An 18494-nucleotide genomic window follows, 5' to 3' on the forward strand; every position below is an offset into this window, starting at 1 on the left:
TCGTTTAAAGAATTAAATTGGATTTGAACCGTCCAAACCTGACGATCCTTTGTGATGACCAAGCCTGGGAGACGATGTCGAAGGAATTATCGGAACAATGATCCAACGAACCGCATGTTTTCTTGTTATAGGCAAAAATCAGCTGAAATCCCGAGCACGCGCTCCAATGACGGCACACGCTCACCTCCGACCCCGCGATCTAAATCTCATCTCGTTTAGTCCATCAATCCATCTACCAGGTCTGTCATCGGATGGACCACTGGCTAACACGGATTTTACTATGAGAGCAACGCTGCTACCATGCAGTGAAACCCCAAGGCTTCGGTTTTGTCCCGAGCCCCTCAGGTGTGATTGGCATGGTGATTTGGGTTGAAGAAAAGCATAAATTGACCGTCCTCGCGGTCCAATTGGGGTTCTGGGTGTTTTGTTCATCGAGGACGCCAAGAAGGGAAAGAATAGGGAGAATAAGGTCATCAAAATGAAGCCAGACTCTCTGTTGTCGGCGTTTGCGCTGCTGCTCACAAGCATCAATGCCTCGAGAGTTGGCATCCCTGGCGGCCGACCTCGTGAGATTATACTCGACAGCAGAAATGGGCCGCTTCAGGATATTGTCACATGGGACGAATACTCTCTTTATGTCCATGGGGAGCGAGTCATGATCTTCTCTGGCGAAGTTCACCCTTTTCGCCTACCCGTGCCGTCCCTGTATCTTGATTTGTTCCAGAAGATTAAGGCACTTGGGTTTAACACGGTATCGTTTTACGTGGACTGGGCGCTTTTGGAAGGCAAGCCAGGCAAGTTTCGTGCTGATGGCATCTTTGACCTGGAGCCTTTCTTTGAAGCTGCTACCAAGGCTGGCATTTACTTACTGGCTCGCCCGGGACCTTATATCAATGCTGAAGTGTCAGGAGGCGGATTTCCCGGTTGGCTGCAGAGGGTCAAGGGCATTCTTAGAACTGATGCTCCTGATTATCTACATGCCACAGACAAGTGAGCCTAACCAACTTCTGAAGACGGCTAATTTTTTTGGCTAATACGTATTACATGTAGTTATATGGCACACGTCGCTTCAATCATTGCAAAGGCACAAATCACAAACGGGGGGCCGGTGATTCTGTATCAGCCAGAGAACGAGTATAGCGCCGGCAATGCGGGCGTTGTGTTTCCAAACAAGCCGTATTTCCAATATGTTATTGACCAGGCACGAAATGCTGGCATTGTTGTCCCCCTAATCAACAATGATGCCTTCCCCGGCGGCACAAGCGCCCCTGGCACAGGCCTTGGATCTGTAGACATCTACGTATATCTTCCTGTGAGATGTGACTGAGAGCATTAAGCTAACTCGTTACAGGGCCACGATGCTTATCCCGTTGGTTTTGATTGCGTATGTCGAGGGAATCATCCCCCATGTGAAAGCTTGTTACTAACCAACCTAAATAGGCCCATCCTTATACCTGGCCAGAAAACGGGCTTCCTACAACATATCATCAAACGCATCTCAGTCAGAGTCCAAGTACACCGTTTTCTCTTGTTGAGGTAGGTATTGTTTACTTTATTGCATATTATCTTCGTTAGTACCATCTAACACCCAAGATAGTTCCAAGGCGGTTCTTTTGATCCGTTCGGTGGATGGGGCTTCGAACAATGCTCTGTTTTGGTTAATCATGAGTTTGAGAGAGTCTTTTATAAGAATAATTATGCGGCTGGAGTGACCATATTCAACCTATACATGGTATGTTTTCTCCCATCAGCGCATGACACTATATGCAAATTAAGAGGGAAAAATTATTGACGCAATCAATTTAGATATTTGGCGGCACCAACTGGGGCAATCTCGGCCACCCTGGCGGTTATACGTCATATGACTACGGATCGGTTAGTATTATGAGATGCCATAGCTTCAAAATGACCGAATGCTGATTGATTGATAGAGTATCAGAGAGGACAGAACAGTCGACAGAGAAAAGTATTCAGAGCTGAAATTGCAAGGCCAGTTCTTGAAAGTCTCTCCTGGATATATGACCACTACTCCAGGCAACGTGACAACAGGTGTATACAGCGACAACCAAGACATTGCGATAACACCGCTCTTGGCAGAAGAAAGCGGTAATTTCTTTGTTGTACGCCATGCAAACTACTCGAGCACAGAATCGACGTCGTATACAGTCAAGCTACCGACTTCTGATGGAGAAATCACCATCCCTCAGCAAGGCGGCTCGCTTACTCTAAATGGTCGAGACTCCAAGTTTCACGTCACCGACTATCCCGTAGGAAACTATACACTGCTATATTCAACCGCAGAGATTTTTACATGGAAAGCCTTTGCCGATAAGACAGTCCTGGTTCTTTACGGCGGTGCAGATGAGCTGCATGAGTATGCTGTCAAGAATCCATTTGCTGGCACAAAAGCCACAAAGGTCAACAAGATTGAAGGAAGTGGTGTTACCATCCACACTGCCAAGGATTTGACTCTGGTTCTTCAGTGGACGGCTTCCCCCTCTAGGCAAGTTATCCAACTGGGTAATTTGGTCATCCACATGGTTGGTAAGTATCAAGCCCTGCAATAGTACTCACTCGTCTCTCATGTTCTGAAATAAATACTGATGGCCGGCTGTAGATCGTAACTCTGCATACAACTACTGGGTTCCCACGCTCCCGGGAAGTGGCAACCAACCCGCCTACGGCAGCTCTTTGATGAATCCCGCCGCTGTCATTGTAAACGGGGGCTATCTTGTGCGTTCCGTAGCCATTCAAGGCTCAGCTCTCTCCTTGCAGGCGGATTTCAACGTTACAACGCCGCTAGAAATCATTGGCATCCCACAGGGTGTTTCTAAGCTCGTCGTCAATGGAGAAGAGCTAGACTACACAGTTTCAGAACTCGGAGACTGGATCTCCAACCCAACCATTGCGCTTCCAGATGTCCAGGTCCCGGAGCTGTCATCACTTACATGGTACCACTTGGACTCTCTTCCAGAAATTCACAGCAACTACGATGATGCCCACTGGCAACTTGCCAACCACAAGACAACCAACAACTCCATCGCGCCTCTCAAGACACCTGTGTCACTCTACGGCTCAGACTACGGCTTCAACACCGGAACGCTCCTCTTCCGTGGCCGCTTCACAGCGTCCACCGCGCAGCAGCAGCTTTCCCTCACCACTCAAGGAGGATCCGCCTTTGCAAGCTCCGTATGGCTCAACGACCGATTCATCGGCTCATTCAAAGGCTTTGACGCCGCAGAAAGCGCCAACTCCACTTACGAGCTCAATCACCTCGTCCGAGGCCGTCGCTACACCCTCACCATCGTTGTCGACTCCACGGGTCTCCATGAGAACTGGGACATTGGCCTCGATGGCATGAAGTCCCCCCGCGGCATCATCGACTACGCCCTCACCTCTTCCAAGGGCACTCATGTACCCATCTCCCCCTGGAAACTCACCGGTAATCTCGGCGGCGAAGACTACCGCGATATTTTCCGTGGTCCTCTCAACGAGGGCGGCCTCTACTTTGAGCGGCAGGGATTCCACCTCCCGTCTCCTCCGCTTCACGCCTTCTCCCGCGGCTCTCCGTACAAGGGCATTTCTCACGCCGGCATTGCCTATTACACCGCAAAGTTACATCTGGACATCCCCGCCGACAAGTACGACGTCCCGCTGTCCTTCGTCTTTGACAACACCACCAGTGCGGCGCCATATCGCGCTTTATTGTACGTCAATGGCTTCCAATACGGTAAGTACGTGAGCAATATCGGTCCTCAGACCGAGTTTCCCGTCCCGGAGGGCATCCTCAACTACAATGGTGATAATTGGATCGGCGTTGCGCTCTGGGCACTGGAAAGTCACGGTGCCAAAGTCCCAGGATTGAAACTCAAGGCCCGATCACCAATCCTCACGAGCAGGAGCAAGGTAGAGCTAGTCAAGGGGCCGTCATACAAGAAGAGATATGGAGCGTACTAAGCATGTGTTTGCTTCCCAAGACTAGCTTTTACTCAACAAGTATCTGCAATTGAAGAAGATCATCAAGTCATGTTAATTCGAGCTTCTAATAATACAATGTCCAGCGTCCCTAACGGTGCCCAGACTGCACGCAAAGTAAATGTCAAATAGTATCCCTCCACCGCGTATATGCCCTATCAGTTTTTCCCTGAAAATTTTTCTTTTCTCAAATGCAAACAAATGCAAAGATAGCCCACAAAGGAAAGGGTATCGAAAATCTCGTGTGTTGAGTCGCAAAAACCAATGCTGGAATTAATGTACAAGGCGCGTGGCTATGGACGCAATAAAATGCCCGCCGAGATAGCAAATATAACAAAGAATACGGACTTTGTGATGAGAAACAGGCAACGAGAGAAAAGAAATGAAGAATAGAACTCTGTGCCCGCAGATGAAAAGACCAAAAAAGAGAGTATCTGTCGTCTTGAAGAGGACGGGTATGTGTGATATCAACACCACAGTTGACAAGTATATCAATACCGTAAGCAAATGCAAAAAAAAAAGTGGTATATATGTACGTGTAAAACCAACAACGGCCTGTTTCTGTAATGAGAGTCTGGAGGATATAAAGATAGATGCTTCAAGTACTCAAAAAAATCCAGATGCGGCCGAAAATTATAGATATGATGTTAATGCCTGCCTCAAGACAGTTTAAATTCGGACTCCCCTATATGTCGGGGCATTGCCGCGCGTAGGCTGGTTATGCCTCGGAGAGATGGGGCTTTCGAGCAAACCATGTCCGCTACGCCGGACAGCTTGCGCCTCTTCGGCTTTCCTTCGCTGTGCCTGGGCTCCATCCCAGGAGCGATGAGGTTGAGCAAGAAGCGGCCAACCGGATGAGTGGTTTGGAGAGGAGCCAAAAGCTGGCTCTCTAAACTGCGGCGGAATGGGTGGTGGGACACCGGAATCCATGATGCCACGGGCCCGAGGAGTCCTTGGTGACGGTGCCCCAGTGGTTGAGTAGGAAGAGCGGTTTCCCGCGCCCTTGTTGAGTGCTTTATTGTCTGGTATCGTAACTCGTAGTTCGGGTGCTGATGATCGGTCTTTAAGAGAAGAGCTTTTGGCCTGCTGATCAGATGAATGGGCAGTTGCTGACACTGAGTGAGCGGATAGGCTGTTGCTGCTCGCTGCCGCAGAGTTTACTAGTGAAATCGCCCTTTTTCTCTTTTCTGCGTCAACCTTGCTCGAGGAACCCACATTCCCTGCAGCAGACTTCCGACGGGTCAAACTCAGGGACGGCATTCTTGATGTTGCGGCTTCAGCAACTTGTCGTAGCGAACGTCGTTTCTTCAGCGATTTAGACCCATCCGATTCAGTACCCGCCTCGATGACGCTGTGAACGTGCGCAGTGCTATCAGGGGAAACCAGGTTGTCAACACTCATGATAGTATTGAGGGTTGCGCTGCTGGCGTCCATCTTACGCGAAGCTGAACGAGACGCCAAGGCTGGGTTATTAGGTTTCTCATGGCGTTTTGCTCTCGATTTCGGGAAGAGAGAAACAGATTCGACAGCTCCTTTCGCCGTGTCATTTGTTAAGACATTGTTTCTCTCTCTTTCCCTTTCCAAGCGGACAAAAGGCTTATATAGCTTGCTGTGTTTACTAATCTTATCGGAAGTAATCATGTGTGACATTGCCGGTTGTACCAAGGTTGGTCGTTGTGCTTGGTTATGGCGAAAGTAGCTGTTGTCATCGATACTTTGCGAACTCGGGAACGAGCGTTCCGAAGCATTCGAGCTGTAGCCACTATCCGCTTTAGAAGATGCCCGGTGCGAAGTTTCAGATGACGCCGTCGAACTGAAGTCACTGTTGGATCTCCAAACCCCGATACTACCCTTATTACCAGAGGCTCCCTCGTTATCTTCAGCGTCAGAATAACCCAAGAGAGGACTGGGAACTTTTGACAGTGGACTGGGCATCAAGTCATCAGAAGGCTTTGCTTTCTGGCTTGAGAGCTGGGAACCCCTTTCGCTCAAGTTGAAACCGGAAATGGAGGCCAAAGCTCGAGATTCTGCTCCTGAGCCAATGACGGTGTGACGATTTTTGCGGCGCGCCATGTTCAGTTCAAGTCCTGAATCCTCGGTTTGCGGCTCGGCGCTTGATTCAATGTGCGGCTGGTTGGCGTTGTTTGGTGGGCTTGAAGGGGGAGTTCCGTTCATAATCTTCAAGGAACCAAATTTGATACCCCCAAGCTGCTTATAGTCCGACTCGCACGGAGTGACAGCTCGCTCGAGGGGCGCAAATCCTACCGACATAGGAGGTATGGACATGGGAGGCATGGAAAGATGTCTCGGCGCTTTAGTGCTAGGGTTGAATGCATATTGACCATCTCCAAAAACTGGCTGGCTCTTCCGAGAGCTTGTCCTATCTGGAATTGAGAGCCTATCCTCTCGCCTTGGCCGGGTAGCGACGCCAGGCGTTTGGATAACAGAACGCCGCCGTACTGGAGCATAGATTGACAGGTCTGAGGTTGTTCTCGCGAGTGAGGCGCCCGTAATGGTGGAAGCTCGCCGTTCTTGGTATTGGCTGCTATGACTCTGCCTTCGTCTCTGGTTCTGGCGCGTTCCAACTTGGCTGTTCATGGCGGCCACCTGAAGCTCTTGCAAGAATTCTGAGCTTGACCGAGGCAGCTGCTGAGAAGCGTAAAACTGTAGCAATTCGGATTGCATCGACGAACCCCTTTCCAAGCGATTGCCATGCCAGCTAGTTTTCTGTCAGTTTCACAAGACCAATTGAAGGAAGCCAACGCATGAACAGACCTTTGCGTCCGCGTAAGAGGCCGTTCAGCATTGCTATGCATTACGGAGCTCGTCCTGCGCATCTGGCTGCTTGTCGTCGAGTTTGCATACAAAGAGTGCGATCTCGCGTCTGTTATGGGTGATTCTGGTAGAACGGGACTCCGCATATAATCAGACTCTCGCCGAGATAGCCGTCTAGAGGGCTCATACAGCCTCTCGATGTAAGGCTCTTGTGCTGCATCGCTGCCACATTGTGAATCCCTCGATGAGAACGGCATAGAGGCTGCAAGGTATGATTCTGAGATGCGGGTGCTGCTTGATGCAGCTGCTCCCGTAGGATTCTGCGGCCTCGGCATTGCTCCATGGCTAGCCGCTCGAGGTTTAGACAGCTTCTGAGTAGGCTTCCGAGGCGCCTCTGACGACGGTGTGTTCCCCATCAAGTAGATCACCCCGGTGGGTATTTAGAAGAAAAAGAAGAGAGGGGAAGAGAGTGATGTTTTCGAAGGTTGGGCGAGAATCGCGGGGAAGAGTCGAGGGAAACAACAACCAGGCCAGCTGTGAGAGGTGCTCAGATGTGGAATGTAGCCGTCGCCATGTCTCTCCAAAACTTGGGCGCAGAATTCAAAACATGGGGATGTACGGGGTACTTGACAGGGGAATTTGTAGGAGAATTGTAAGAGACTCCAACGTCAAGTCGGAAGTTAAAGGCGAAAACAACAGTAATAATATATGCAGAGCAATGGGGAAAAAAGGTTTCGATGAGGGCGTAGCGCAGTCGGGTATATAGTTTTTTCTTCCTCTTTTTTTTCCCTTCCGCCTTCGCCTCCCACAATCGAGGCGGCAAATCGCACCGTGATGCTTAAATCGTGGAGAGAGGGGTGAAGCTTTTGACCAGAGCGCCACCTCCGAACGTATGTTCTAAGCCGACGCCGTTGCGCCTCGAATCCGGTTCCGGCGTCAGTATTTTCGTCTGACAGAGTATCAATGGGAATCAGATTGAAAGGAAGTCCGTTGGGCAAAAGAATGGCGCGTGAAAGAGCAGCTAGATCGATGCGAAAAAGAAGTCTGCAAGACCGAGTAAACAATCCAAGCAGCCAAAATGTCGCGACACCAGGGCCTGACGATGGCCTTCGCACATCATCTCCCACGGCAATCCAACAAGCGGCTAAAGCTATCGTATATGCGCTGCAAAGCTCCACAATTCTCGCACGCCGCTGATGGAATTGAGGCCGCTTCCTGGTCGACGGTGATGACAGGGGAGCCCAAATTGCAACCGAAGCTACCCCTGTGAGATTGCCTGGTTGGTCGCATTACAGCCAAGAGTTCGTCACGCTGCATGTCTGAGACAAAGCAGATTGGATTAGCCGTGTCCACCAGTCAATGCCGCCGGAGCATCCAGTCCTCTCGTCGTCGTTCCTTGATTTGTTCTATTTTCTCTTCTGTTCTCTCTTCTTCTACGGGAGCACCTCTTCTGTCAACCATGGGCAATCCAGCCCGATGGGTGAGACGACGAAGATGAAAAGAAGCATCGTGGAAAAGACCCATCAATTGCGAAAACCTTGGCAGCTGAAAGCTCGGAGCATCTTTCTCCTATTCGCCGACGGTTGGGTTTCGTCGTGTCCAGCTGGAGAGGAAGATTCGGGGCTAGCTGGTCTAGCGCGGTCGATAGCTAAGAGAGAGAGTCAGCCCATGGCATTGAAGCCCGAAATCCGGATTTGCAGTGGGAGAATATATCACATCATCGCCTATCTGTTTTGTCCTGTCCTGTCTTGGTTGTCTCTGTCGAGGTTGGCCATCTGTCTGGCCGTCCGTCCATCCTGTTTGGCTGGTTGGTTCCATCTGTCGAAGCTGCCACGTCGCGTCCACAAACCCAACCAGCCCAACTAGCCAGACACTCAATTTCAATCGACGATCAATCGAATCCATATCGCCAGTCAATCAATGAAACCAGCGCTAACTAACGTCAACGACGGATCCTCGGATGCTCGTAGACCGGCGACCTTTGCGGGCACATTCGGTGCAAGATCTCCATCTGGCCTGCATGGCGTGTGGGGAGCTCTCATTACAAACGGATCCCACCACGATCTAACGATAATTACCGGAGCCCCTCAGCAAGATCCGGCGAAGACGACGAGGTGCTGCTTTTAATTTCAGACAGAAACCGCAGGCAGCATTCCATGGTGAAGTCACAGTGGCAGTGGAGGGCAAAGAAATGAGCAAGGCCGATGACTAAGCTTGCCCCTTTCGCTGTTGCTACCTGCAATATCGAGTATACGAAGCATTCCCTACTAGCAGTTGCATCAGGCGGTTGCAGTTACAGGTACAGCACAAGCAATCTCTGCTGCTCGTCTCCATCATTCGAGCTACTATAAACTTGTAGGCTTTACGAGTATTCGTACGAACGTGCTAGTGCAGTAGCTAGCTAGTAGGAGTTATTAGACGTTTAGACGGATCAATGGCTGGTTTAAAGAGGCTGGATCCAATGAACCAGTAGCGAAGCTCCATCCACCGAGAAATCATCCGATGACAAACCTGCGGGCAAATCGATCCCATTTTGCTGACTCCCGCCCACATGCAAAAAAGGAAGCAAAAAAGCATCGATGGGATCGTGCTGACCGGAGCCCTGGCAAGCGAAATCTCGGTTCCGCCCAGAGACATGGTATCCCATTGATAGTCGAAATACTGTAGCAATTGCATCATTCGCTGGACGGCACGCGCGGAGGAGAGAGACTGCCGATGCCGAGAAAATCCGTGACGTTTGCCATTGTCTGCACCCACTCAAAAAGTAGTAGAAAACATTGATTGCATGTCTCATATTAGAGTTACCCTAGACTATCGTGAGAGTTTGGAGGAATGGCTTTTTTCTTTTCTTCTCTCTTCCTTTTTTCCATCTGCACGTTAGCACTCTATTCTATTGCCTATGACGTGATGCCGTGATTTTGCATTTCCATTATCAATTGCATGAATGATGTTGACTTTCAAGAAGTTTTCTTCTCTCGTTTCGACTCTGCATCGTTGTAGCACATCGTAATTTTACTCTCCACTGTAATTGAAGGTTGATCCTCTCAAAGCATGTAAGTGCGTGAGCATGCAACACGGCACAGTTATCCAATGCCTTTGGCCTCTTCATCTAGTAACACTGAATTATCCCAACTCACATGATGACGACGGCATTCGTAAATGGGACTAAATCATCTGCATGTCTCAAATCTTCCACGCCCAGGCTGAATTGGTGGCGTTGCAACCCTCAATGCCCCTCCAAGACACCGAAGCTCATTCTCCAATCACATACGTACAACCTTGGCTCCCAATCCAAACCTCATGCACTCGCCCAGCCTCCACGTCCACCCTCGAGCCGACGCCGTACGTCGTCTTTTTACGATCCGCCTCGTTAGGATACCACAGTGTCATTTCGCCATCGATAATAAGATGCGTTGTCAGCCCGCCGTGCGAGTGGGGAGGGTAGTGAGAGTTTCTGCAGCAGCGCGCATTAGCGACCGAAGCACACAGCCACCATTGATCTGCTGGCGATGCTTCCGCAGAGCCCGAACAGTAGAGAAGAAGGAAGAAGACTATTGAAAGCTGCTGATCATTATCGAATATGATACAACTGCTCAACGGTACGTATCATCAAGGGGACAACGCCTGAAGACGAATGATACAAAACATGTGCAGCAGACTATTACAAGCGCTAGATGGATACGCAGGTAGCTAAATACGCGTATCAACCAGTCACAACGACCAAAGGCACGGCATGCAAAAGCATCGACGCTCTGGTTCGACTTACGGGCCATCACTCCAGGTAAAGACGTTGCCAAACCCCCACGATCTGACCTGCGCCTCATGCCGGTCACCCATCTTGGCGGGTGCGTGCTTTTTCGATTGCAGGCCGCGCCCCGCCGGGATCCTTCGAGTTCAAGGCGAGCCTTTGTGGTGGACGCCCGTTTGGGGCAGACCGGCGCTCAGACGAAGAGGCTGCTGATACGATACGGCGTGAGACGGTGGCTGAGCTCGGTCGTGTCTCGTTCTTCTGCTGCTGGTTATACTTTGGTTGTGCCGCATCCGAGAGAAGAAGCAGAACCAAGCGAATGAACGATGGGAATGGGCGAGGCCGTGAAAGAGGCAGAAAGTGAGATAGAGAGAGAGAGGGTGGAAGCGAAGATGGCGCTATTCACAGTGCATGACCTCACTGGCGCAGACCCACTAGCCCCAGAGCCTGAAGCACCACCAGCAACGGTGCCACGCCCCGAGCCGCAGCGCTGGGAGGCTTGGACAACCTTAAAAAATTTCTGAACTGTGTCATTGATTGATGTTGATGTTGATAGCCATCCAATGCATCATGATTGACATTGATCAACATCATAACCCCCTTTGAGTAGGTGCCTAGAATTAGCGAAGCCTCTCTGAATATGTGCTTGACCCTGAAACAATGACGAGACCAATTACCTACTTCTCCTGTACATCAGTAGTCAAAAATCTGCCCAAGGCATTATCTCCGCCCTACGAGGCCATCAGGCCACCCATCTTTTTCAGCTGGCACCGGTCCAAAGCAACCTAGCCTCAACCACACATGCGTCGCGAGGGTTGCATTGGGAAATCCCTCCCCCGATAGCCCTGCTTTGCGAAAACTTGCAGAACCGGCTATACCGTAACCTCTTGTGACTTTTTTGATGCCTAAGTTCGTACTCTCGTAAGTACTTACCACAACTGTGTCTGGAGTAGAGTAGCATAGCCATGCCGGAACAAGCGCCGTCAACATGTGCTCTTATCCAAACGGAAACATTCAAGATGGAAAGCCGGGGTCCTCCATCAAACACAACCATCCTCGTCCTCGCCCTATCAAGCCCAGCCCAAGCACGGCAACCAACCAACTCCACGTCCAGCCCTGCCAGAACACACCAGACCATACACAGACTGTCACCCTGTCCACTCTCCTCCTCACTTCCCCCCTCCAATCCCGTGGCTCGCATCCGACGGCATGCCCGCTACCGCCAGCCTCACTCAGCCCAGTGCACCAATCGCCAGCGACCGCATTGCAAGACAACACAGCACGGCAAAGGCACTCCGTATGGCAAAGCCTCTCTTCCCTGCTCACAGGCTGGCCACGAGAACAGCGCCAGAGAAGTGGCGCCTATTTGTCACTCCATACCTGTACTCCCATACATACATCGCCCTGTAGTTACAGGTGCATATTATGCCACCAGACGGCAAACTGCCATTCGCAGAGAGTGGGAACTTGTAATCGTAAAGGCTCTCGGGGATTGCCACCGGGCCCTCAGTAGCAGCGGCAGCAGTAAGGCTGTGCACGCAGCAAAACACTGAGGTGGACATCCCGCCCCATGCATAACGAAGCAAGACACCGGACAAAGCCCAGGCCTTCGAGTCAGGTAATTCTTCCAGCACAAGGGCCAAACATGCGACCCTCTTCGCACTGTGCGCCCTCCCCGCCCGCCACAGCGCCGCAACACCCGAATCTTGAGGCTCAACAAGGCAAAGACAACCGGCTCTCGCACGGTGCGAGCCGCCCCGACAGCCCAGTCCAAGCCCAGCCCAGTTCCCGTCTCCAGTCTCTCTCTCTGCCGTGCCAGGCCAAATTGATGACTGCAAATTCAAGCCCTGGGATCCAAAGTCGCTCCACTAAAAAAGACCCTCCCAGGAACAACTTCCCAGCAGCAGCCCCAGCAAAAGCCCCAGGGAGAAAAGCTACCAGTACCAGTAACTCGTACAGTACGGGACAAAAGTGACAAGTGCCGCCGCTACAACTCGCTGCACATGCACAAGTACCCTTCGGGTTACAGCGAGAGGGACCCTCCGCTAGCTTACCCAAAACGAGAACCATTGGCAGCTGAAATAGCACCAGACCTCTTGCTAGTGAGCTTGCTAGTAGCGGCACCTAAATTAAGAAGCTGACCCGATTCCTTCTTCTCACCAGCTCGTTTCGTTTCTACTTCTCTCTCTTGCCCTCTTTTCATCCTCATCCTCTTTCCCCCTCGAAAACCTGTATTCTTGCGTCGATATTTGCCTTTTCAGACTGATTGGCATATCCACGCACAAGATAGATACACAAATAAAATATAATCTCCGCCGTTATACAGCTGATCCAGAACGGGAACCGAGAGCTCGCCTTATATAAGACAAGAGACAGACGAGACACACACGACAGAAACCGGGCAGCTTATCCACCTCAAGGGCGGAAATCCAAAAGAAAAGTCCCATATCAACACCATCTTCCGCCGACGTCTTAACCCTCCGAGCCCGTCACATCCTCGCCCCGGCCTTTGGGTTCATCGTCCGCTTTCCGAGAGCGGCTGGCATTTGCTTGCCTCTCATGCGCTCCTCATCACGACAGCGACAGCGACAGCGGTAGTATCTCGCTTCTTGTCCTTGTCTTTCTCCCCACCCCCAGCCAGCTACCATGTCTCTCACCTGCGGGCTCTTTGTAAGTGTCCAGGCCAACTTTAATTTTCCTTTTCTTTTCCCTTCTAAATATACCAACTCCTATTCTCTCACTTTCTCCCATCTCCCTGTCTATCTACAGTGCCATCAAATGCGCAAACCAACCCACCACGCTAACACATGGCCAAACTTACAGCGCCGTCGTTCCAAGACGGACGAGAAGAAGCCGCGGCGGACCCGCACCATTTCCATCTTCGACCCGAGTCTCGATGCCATCAAGCGAATGATCAAGAACGCCACCATGATCTCCCCGATAAGGCTCGGCGATGGCGACCCGACCCTTTCCCGCCGCAACACATTGACACGCGAGCATTCCATGACGCCCGAAATGATTGCCATCCTAGAGAGAGTATACGACGACCTACGAAGCGACGAGCCTGAGCTATCGAAAGAAGCATTCATTAAATTCATGATAGAAATTCAAGGCGAAACCATGGTCCAACTAAATAAAGAAAACTACACTCTGGGACAGTTTCTCTACGTCTTGGCACACGAATATCGCTGGGAAGCCATCCGGAAGCCATCGCAAAAGGACTACTCGAAACCCATCACAAACTATTTCATCAATAGCAGTCATAATACTTACATCAGCGGCAACCAATTGGCTTCAAAGACTTCTCCAGAGGCATACATGAATGTCCTAAAAAGGGGCGGCCGTTGTATCGAAATCGACGTCTGGAATGGCGACGATATTCCGGTCGGCGGCGAATCCAAATCCCCATCTGGCAACGGCCATTCGAGAGCCATTTCTGGCATATCCGGCAGCTCTCTCCCCTATGCGGCCGCTGCCGTCTTTGAGAAGATGGAAGACAAGCTCGAAGCCGCCAAGGACACTGCCAAGGGCTATCTCGGGAACTCAAGTGGCGGACGCTCAAGAAGCACCAGCACCAACAGCAGAACCATGACCGACGACACATCATCCAGCTCCAGCAACGTATACCTTGCCCCGGTGGTCAACGTCTCCAGCGACAAGTTGGAGATCCCCCGCCTCTCGAGGACTCGACAGTCTCTGCCCCGGGGAGAGCCCATCGTCACCCACGGATGGACATTTACGACCCCCTGTGGATTCCGCGAGGTGTGCGAGACGATCCGTGACCATGCCTTTGCGCATGGCAATGACCTGCCCATCATTATTAGCCTGGAGGTCCACGCGGATCACAACCAGCAAGAGGTCATGGCGACAATCATGAAGGATGTCTGGGGAGATATGCTTGTCCAACAGCCTTATGAGGGCTGCGATCCCAAGTTCAGAGTACCCACGTTGGACGACCTCCGGTGCAAGATCATGGTCAAAGTCAAGCGCGCATTCCCCAAGATCAACAGCCCCCAAGACGTCACTGCTTCCTTGCCCGTTTTGCAGACAGAAGACGACGGCTCGACCTCGGACGATGAGCATGCTCCTCCTCGTCTTCGAGCAGCCGCTTCTTCCCCAGCCGGGGCCCTCCCTCAGCAGGATGAGAACGGCAAGGTGACGATATGCAAGCCCTTGAGCGACCTCGCCGTCTACACCCGCAGCGAGCGGTTCAAGAGCCTCAGCACCCCTCAGGCGAAGCAGCCCACCCACATCTTCTCCATCAGCGAGGACAGGATTCTGGAGCTGCACGAGAAGTTCCCGCGCGAGGTCTTTACGCACAACAAGAACTTCTTCATGAGGGCCTTCCCGGCCGGCCGAAGGATCAACAGCTCCAACCCGGACCCGAGCCTCTTTTGGCGAAGAGGCGTGCAGATGGTGGCCATGAACTGGCAGAACATGGACGAGGGCATGATGCTCAACGAGGCTATGTTCGCTGGCGAGGACGGCTGGGTCCTCAAGCCCGCCGCGTACCAGGGCGCCGACAAGGCCAGCGTCACGCTGGACCACGCCGCCAAGCACACGCTGGACCTCTCCATCACCTTTTTCGCAGGTCACAACATTCCGCTCGAGGATGGCGAAGAAGACACTTCGCGTAGCAGGAGCGCCCTCCGCCCCGTTGTCAAGGCCGAGCTACACATTGGCGAGGACGACAAGGACGGCCACGAGCACTCTTACAAGCAGCACACAAAGACGGCCAAGTCATCCAACCCGGTATTCATGTCCAGCTCGCAGCACAAGGACGCCGGCGACAAGTTGCAGTTTCTCAACATTCCCAAGGTGGTGGAGGAGTTGAGCTTCATCCGGTAAGTTTTTTGATTACAAACTTTTCTTGCACCGTCGTTTTTTCTTCTCGCTACCCCCTGTCATCCCCCCTTCCCCCCCTCTCTCTCCTTAACCCGGGTTTTGCGCAACAGAGGGCTCTTTGTGTCACGCTCAAAATCGCCACAATATGGCTGTTTTTGAGCTTCATGTTGCGCGATACACAGCGTGGTGCTTTAGGCGGCGAGTAGCAAAATCGACCAAGCGGTCGGCGGCTCCTTTCCGAGCTCAGTCAATGTCGTATCTTTTCCCTCTTCTTGGCTACTACACAAAGCTCGTGTGAGAGAGTGTGAAAGAGAATGCGAGTTGGTGTGGTGTGGTGTGCCTAGCGGTCAAGAAGAAGAAAATCCTTTCGGATCCAGCTTCTCGGGTCCTGTTTGCGCGACTGCCCCCCCCCCCCCTCCCTCTCCTTTTTGGCCCTCGCGGCAAGTTGCCGTCCGGAGGTTACCACCACAAGAGGAGCAGCTATTTCTTGTTGGGTGTCCGTGGCTTGCATTTGCTAGACTACTAGTTCTTGGCTGGCCGCACACCAAGTATTACCCCTTAGTTTATTTTAGCTGCATTTCTGCCTCACAGCAAAAACGGTGAAAAGGCCGCCTACCCCCGGTGGTATCACAGCTTACGGCCGAGATGTGACCCCAAGAAATTTTATTAAACAAAAAAAAAAAGGAGAAAGGGAAAAAAATAGAAGACTAACCAGGAATCAAAATAGACTCAAAATTGAGGATAACTCGCACACCGTTAGTTCACCGTGTCTCGCCTGGGCATGCATCCGCCTTGACCGGCTGCAACGAGGGTACCGCTTCATCCGCCTCTTCGACATGAAGGGCAACGAAATCCTTGGCGGCAAGCTGCTTGTCAAGGTCGAAAAGGTGTTACGGTAAATGGGCGGTAAGATGACGCCGGCACCCAGCACCACTATCCCCTTTTCTTTCTTTTTCTTTTCTTTTCCCTTTTCCCTATTGGGGGAAAACGTCTACAGGTCTTTGATTTATTTCGGGGTTTCCAACTCGGAGGTTGAACAGTATACCATTTTTATTTACATCTCCTTTGTCATTCTTGGTTTCTTTGATTCCCTTTGTCAGAAACAACACTCTTAGAGAGTCTCGGGAAAGAGAGAGCGAGTTTTATTCCCTCCTCGTTTAGCGTATGGAAATCGGCGTCCCTCTTTTGGTTCATCTTCATCTTGGAATATTTCGGGCTAGAGAGGGGGAGGAAGGAAACCTCATGCATTATAGAAAACCGCATCGAAATGACCCCATTGAAATTTCGGGGGAAACAGTCTTCTCGGCGAAGACGAGTATAGTTTATTTATTTTTTCTCTCTTCCCTTTGGGAGGAAGAGGGGGAGGCGTTGGGGAAGAGGGAAAGGAAGGAATTGTGTTTGCTGGCTTGGCAAAATCAATCAAATTGATATCAAAGGTCTTAGGCCATGCACTGCTGCGTCATTTGCCATCTACAGCATTCTTGTGCATGTTCCCTGCTGTGAAAAGTGAAGTCTTGTTGGTTGGCCATGGCGTGTGAGTGCCCGAGACGGCAGAGTGACGGATGCTGTGCAAAGAAAGAGAAGACGCAGTTCTCCTCCTGTCCCCAACCCACACTCGCAGGACACACACACACAGTCCAGCGACCCTTTCTTAGAACACTTCGTAAAAGAGCCTTAAATCCTCCGCGGGAATGGCACACGGGTGTAGCCACGCTTCCTCCGTGGTGCAACGAGCCATGCAGCTCTAACATTGGCCCTGCTGGAGATGGCATGCCCCCCCCTCCTCGTTCTTCTTGTTCTTCCATCCACACCACCATCGAAGAAGGGTAGAGGCAGATTTGCCTGCTACCAAGCTTGCTGCTAGCTATACTAGCGAAACGCCGCCGCGTAAAAGAAAAATGTCACCAGCTCGGGGAAAAAAAAGTCTGAGGAATGGCTGCCCGCGCAGTAGTGCGGCCGCTGAGCGCGGGAGGCTCCCGGAAATTGGTAACAAATCCATCAACGATCGAAGGTAGCGAACCAATTGGGTACATGGCTCTCCGCTGACCCAACCCCCTTCAGGCCTTTCGGAGTTGATTCGTCTCTTTTTTTTTTCTGCCTCATTCTTCTCTGCTCTTTTTTATCTGAGCGGAACGCGGCTAGTGGCATCGGAGCGAAGGGCTGATGCTACGACATCACGACGCCGCTGACCGAAGGAAGCGATTGGGCGGTTTCCTCGTGCTGCCAGTGCGGATGCGGCTGTATCCGCGGGTTTCCTAGGGACTTGCCGCAACGCCGGCCTATTCACCGTCGGCAGAGCTTTGTCCAGGTGTGAAATTCGCTGTAAAACAAGGTCTGGGAGACACGGAATGGACGTAGGAGGTTTCACTGCCGGCGGTCGGTGGCCGGACGCACTGGCGGCCGAGCACGAATCCTCCACCAAGAACTCAATTGACAAACCACAGCCTGCGAACTGCCGGTATTGCTCCATGCCGGCTTGAATGCCAGTGACGCAGTGAATTCTGCTAGCAGAGCTCCGGTGTGTACCAAATATGCCACGAATTGGATGACCTGTGCTGGTTACTAGCCGTTGTCCGGCAAGCTGCATTTTGTCATGTCCTAGCCGCCGTCGACACGTCACAGAACGTGCCAGCACCGCATCCATGGTGCGACCTTTTTTTTTTTTTTGTTCCCTCCCTCCCTCTTCTCTCTCTCTTAGTTTGAAGTGGGGGACAAGTTTAGGCATATCGAAGCACGTCTGGGCAAGAGAGTTTGGCGTAGCCTGATAGGTCGTGGCCGTTGGCTTTTTATTGGTCCAGGTGTCTTGAGCTATATGCGTCCGGCAAGGAGATGTCTGCAGAGCAGGGCATCTTGAAGCGTTCTAGTTTAACCGGATAGCCTTGCCTTTTTCGAGTGCTGTCGAATTGCGGGTAGGGCTTCTTTTTAACGCCGTGTTTCTTTACCTTTTTTTCGCCAATAGAAAGCAGAGTCAGATCATCAACGACAAGGACAAGAAATGCCAACTACCCGTGGTAACTTACCACGAGATAAGCTTGCAGCTCAAAGCCATGACCATACAGCTGCTCAGATGGACTGTACCCGATGGCAGAACTCGCCGAAGTGGAGAGAGAGAAGGAAACCAAGCGTGATGCTTCATGCGGCCGGGGTCCAG

The 18494-nt window shown here is 51.6% G+C and overlaps 5 protein-coding genes across 5 annotated transcripts; 4 read left to right on the forward strand and 1 right to left on the reverse strand.

Annotated features, from left to right (window-relative positions):
• The first annotated feature begins 61 nt into the window (after window positions 1-61).
• V8C40DRAFT_244958 (glycoside hydrolase superfamily) lies at window positions 62-4178 on the forward strand. Its single transcript, XM_083215771.1, has 8 exons — window positions 62-990; window positions 1051-1300; window positions 1352-1384; window positions 1441-1536; window positions 1598-1732; window positions 1807-1875; window positions 1932-2544; window positions 2618-4178. The coding sequence occupies exons 1-8, from the start codon at window positions 479-481 to the stop codon at window positions 3955-3957; spliced, it is 3048 nt and encodes a 1015-aa protein (XP_083072905.1). The 5' UTR covers window positions 62-478; the 3' UTR covers window positions 3958-4178.
• A 466-nt stretch (window positions 4179-4644) lies between these two features.
• Window positions 4645-7085, reverse strand: V8C40DRAFT_274887 (uncharacterized protein; the record flags this gene model as incomplete). Its single annotated transcript, XM_083220650.1, has 2 exons — window positions 4645-6694; window positions 6751-7085. 2 exons carry the CDS (start codon window positions 7083-7085, stop codon window positions 4645-4647), a joined length of 2385 nt encoding a protein of 794 aa, XP_083072906.1.
• Window positions 7086-8028: 943 nt separating this feature from the next.
• Window positions 8029-8904, forward strand: V8C40DRAFT_221353 (uncharacterized protein). The gene has a single exon (XM_083212215.1). It carries the CDS (start codon window positions 8110-8112, stop codon window positions 8614-8616), a length of 507 nt encoding a protein of 168 aa, XP_083072907.1. The 5' UTR covers window positions 8029-8109; the 3' UTR covers window positions 8617-8904.
• A 2478-nt stretch (window positions 8905-11382) lies between these two features.
• Window positions 11383-11962, forward strand: V8C40DRAFT_244965 (uncharacterized protein). Its single transcript, XM_083215772.1, has one exon. The coding sequence runs from the start codon at window positions 11708-11710 to the stop codon at window positions 11906-11908; it is 201 nt and encodes a 66-aa protein (XP_083072908.1). The 5' UTR covers window positions 11383-11707; the 3' UTR covers window positions 11909-11962.
• A 688-nt stretch (window positions 11963-12650) lies between these two features.
• V8C40DRAFT_244966 (PLC-like phosphodiesterase) lies at window positions 12651-16793 on the forward strand. Its single transcript, XM_083215773.1, has 3 exons — window positions 12651-13168; window positions 13322-15342; window positions 16071-16793. Exons 1-3 carry the CDS (start codon window positions 13145-13147, stop codon window positions 16240-16242), a joined length of 2217 nt encoding a protein of 738 aa, XP_083072909.1. The 5' UTR covers window positions 12651-13144; the 3' UTR covers window positions 16243-16793.
• Window positions 16794-18494: the final 1701 nt, after the last annotated feature.

This window comes from Trichoderma camerunense (genome assembly GCF_050948025.1).
Source record: "Trichoderma camerunense strain CBS 138272 chromosome Unknown V8C40scaffold_9, whole genome shotgun sequence".
NCBI lineage: Eukaryota > Fungi > Ascomycota > Sordariomycetes > Hypocreales > Hypocreaceae > Trichoderma > Trichoderma camerunense.

What these genes read in the sequence shown, in the direction of transcription:
- V8C40DRAFT_221353 (XM_083212215.1), top strand. Translation starts at nt 8,110, where the DNA reads ATGCCGCCGGAGCATCCAGTCCTCTCGTCGTCGTTCCTTGATTTGTTC.
- V8C40DRAFT_244966 (XM_083215773.1), top strand. Translation starts at nt 13,145, where the DNA reads ATGTCTCTCACCTGCGGGCTCTTT. An exon ending in CTCTCACCTGCGGGCTCTTT is followed by an intron (nt 13,169 to 13,321) that starts GTAAGTGTCCAG and finishes CCAAACTTACAG; the next exon opens with CGCCGTCGTTCCAAGACGGA. An exon ending in GAGGAGTTGAGCTTCATCCG is followed by an intron (nt 15,343 to 16,070) that starts GTAAGTTTTTTG and finishes GAATCAAAATAG; the next exon opens with ACTCAAAATTGAGGATAACT.
- V8C40DRAFT_244965 (XM_083215772.1), top strand. Translation starts at nt 11,708, where the DNA reads ATGCCCGCTACCGCCAGCCTCACTCAGCCCAGTGCACCAATCGCCAGC.
- V8C40DRAFT_244958 (XM_083215771.1), top strand. Translation starts at nt 479, where the DNA reads ATGAAGCCAGACTCTCTGTTGTCGGCGTTTGCGCTGCTGCTCACAAGC. An exon ending in TTGGATCTGTAGACATCTAC is followed by an intron (nt 1,301 to 1,351) that starts GTATATCTTCCT and finishes AACTCGTTACAG; the next exon opens with GGCCACGATGCTTATCCCGT. An exon ending in CGTCATATGACTACGGATCG is followed by an intron (nt 1,876 to 1,931) that starts GTTAGTATTATG and finishes ATTGATTGATAG; the next exon opens with AGTATCAGAGAGGACAGAAC.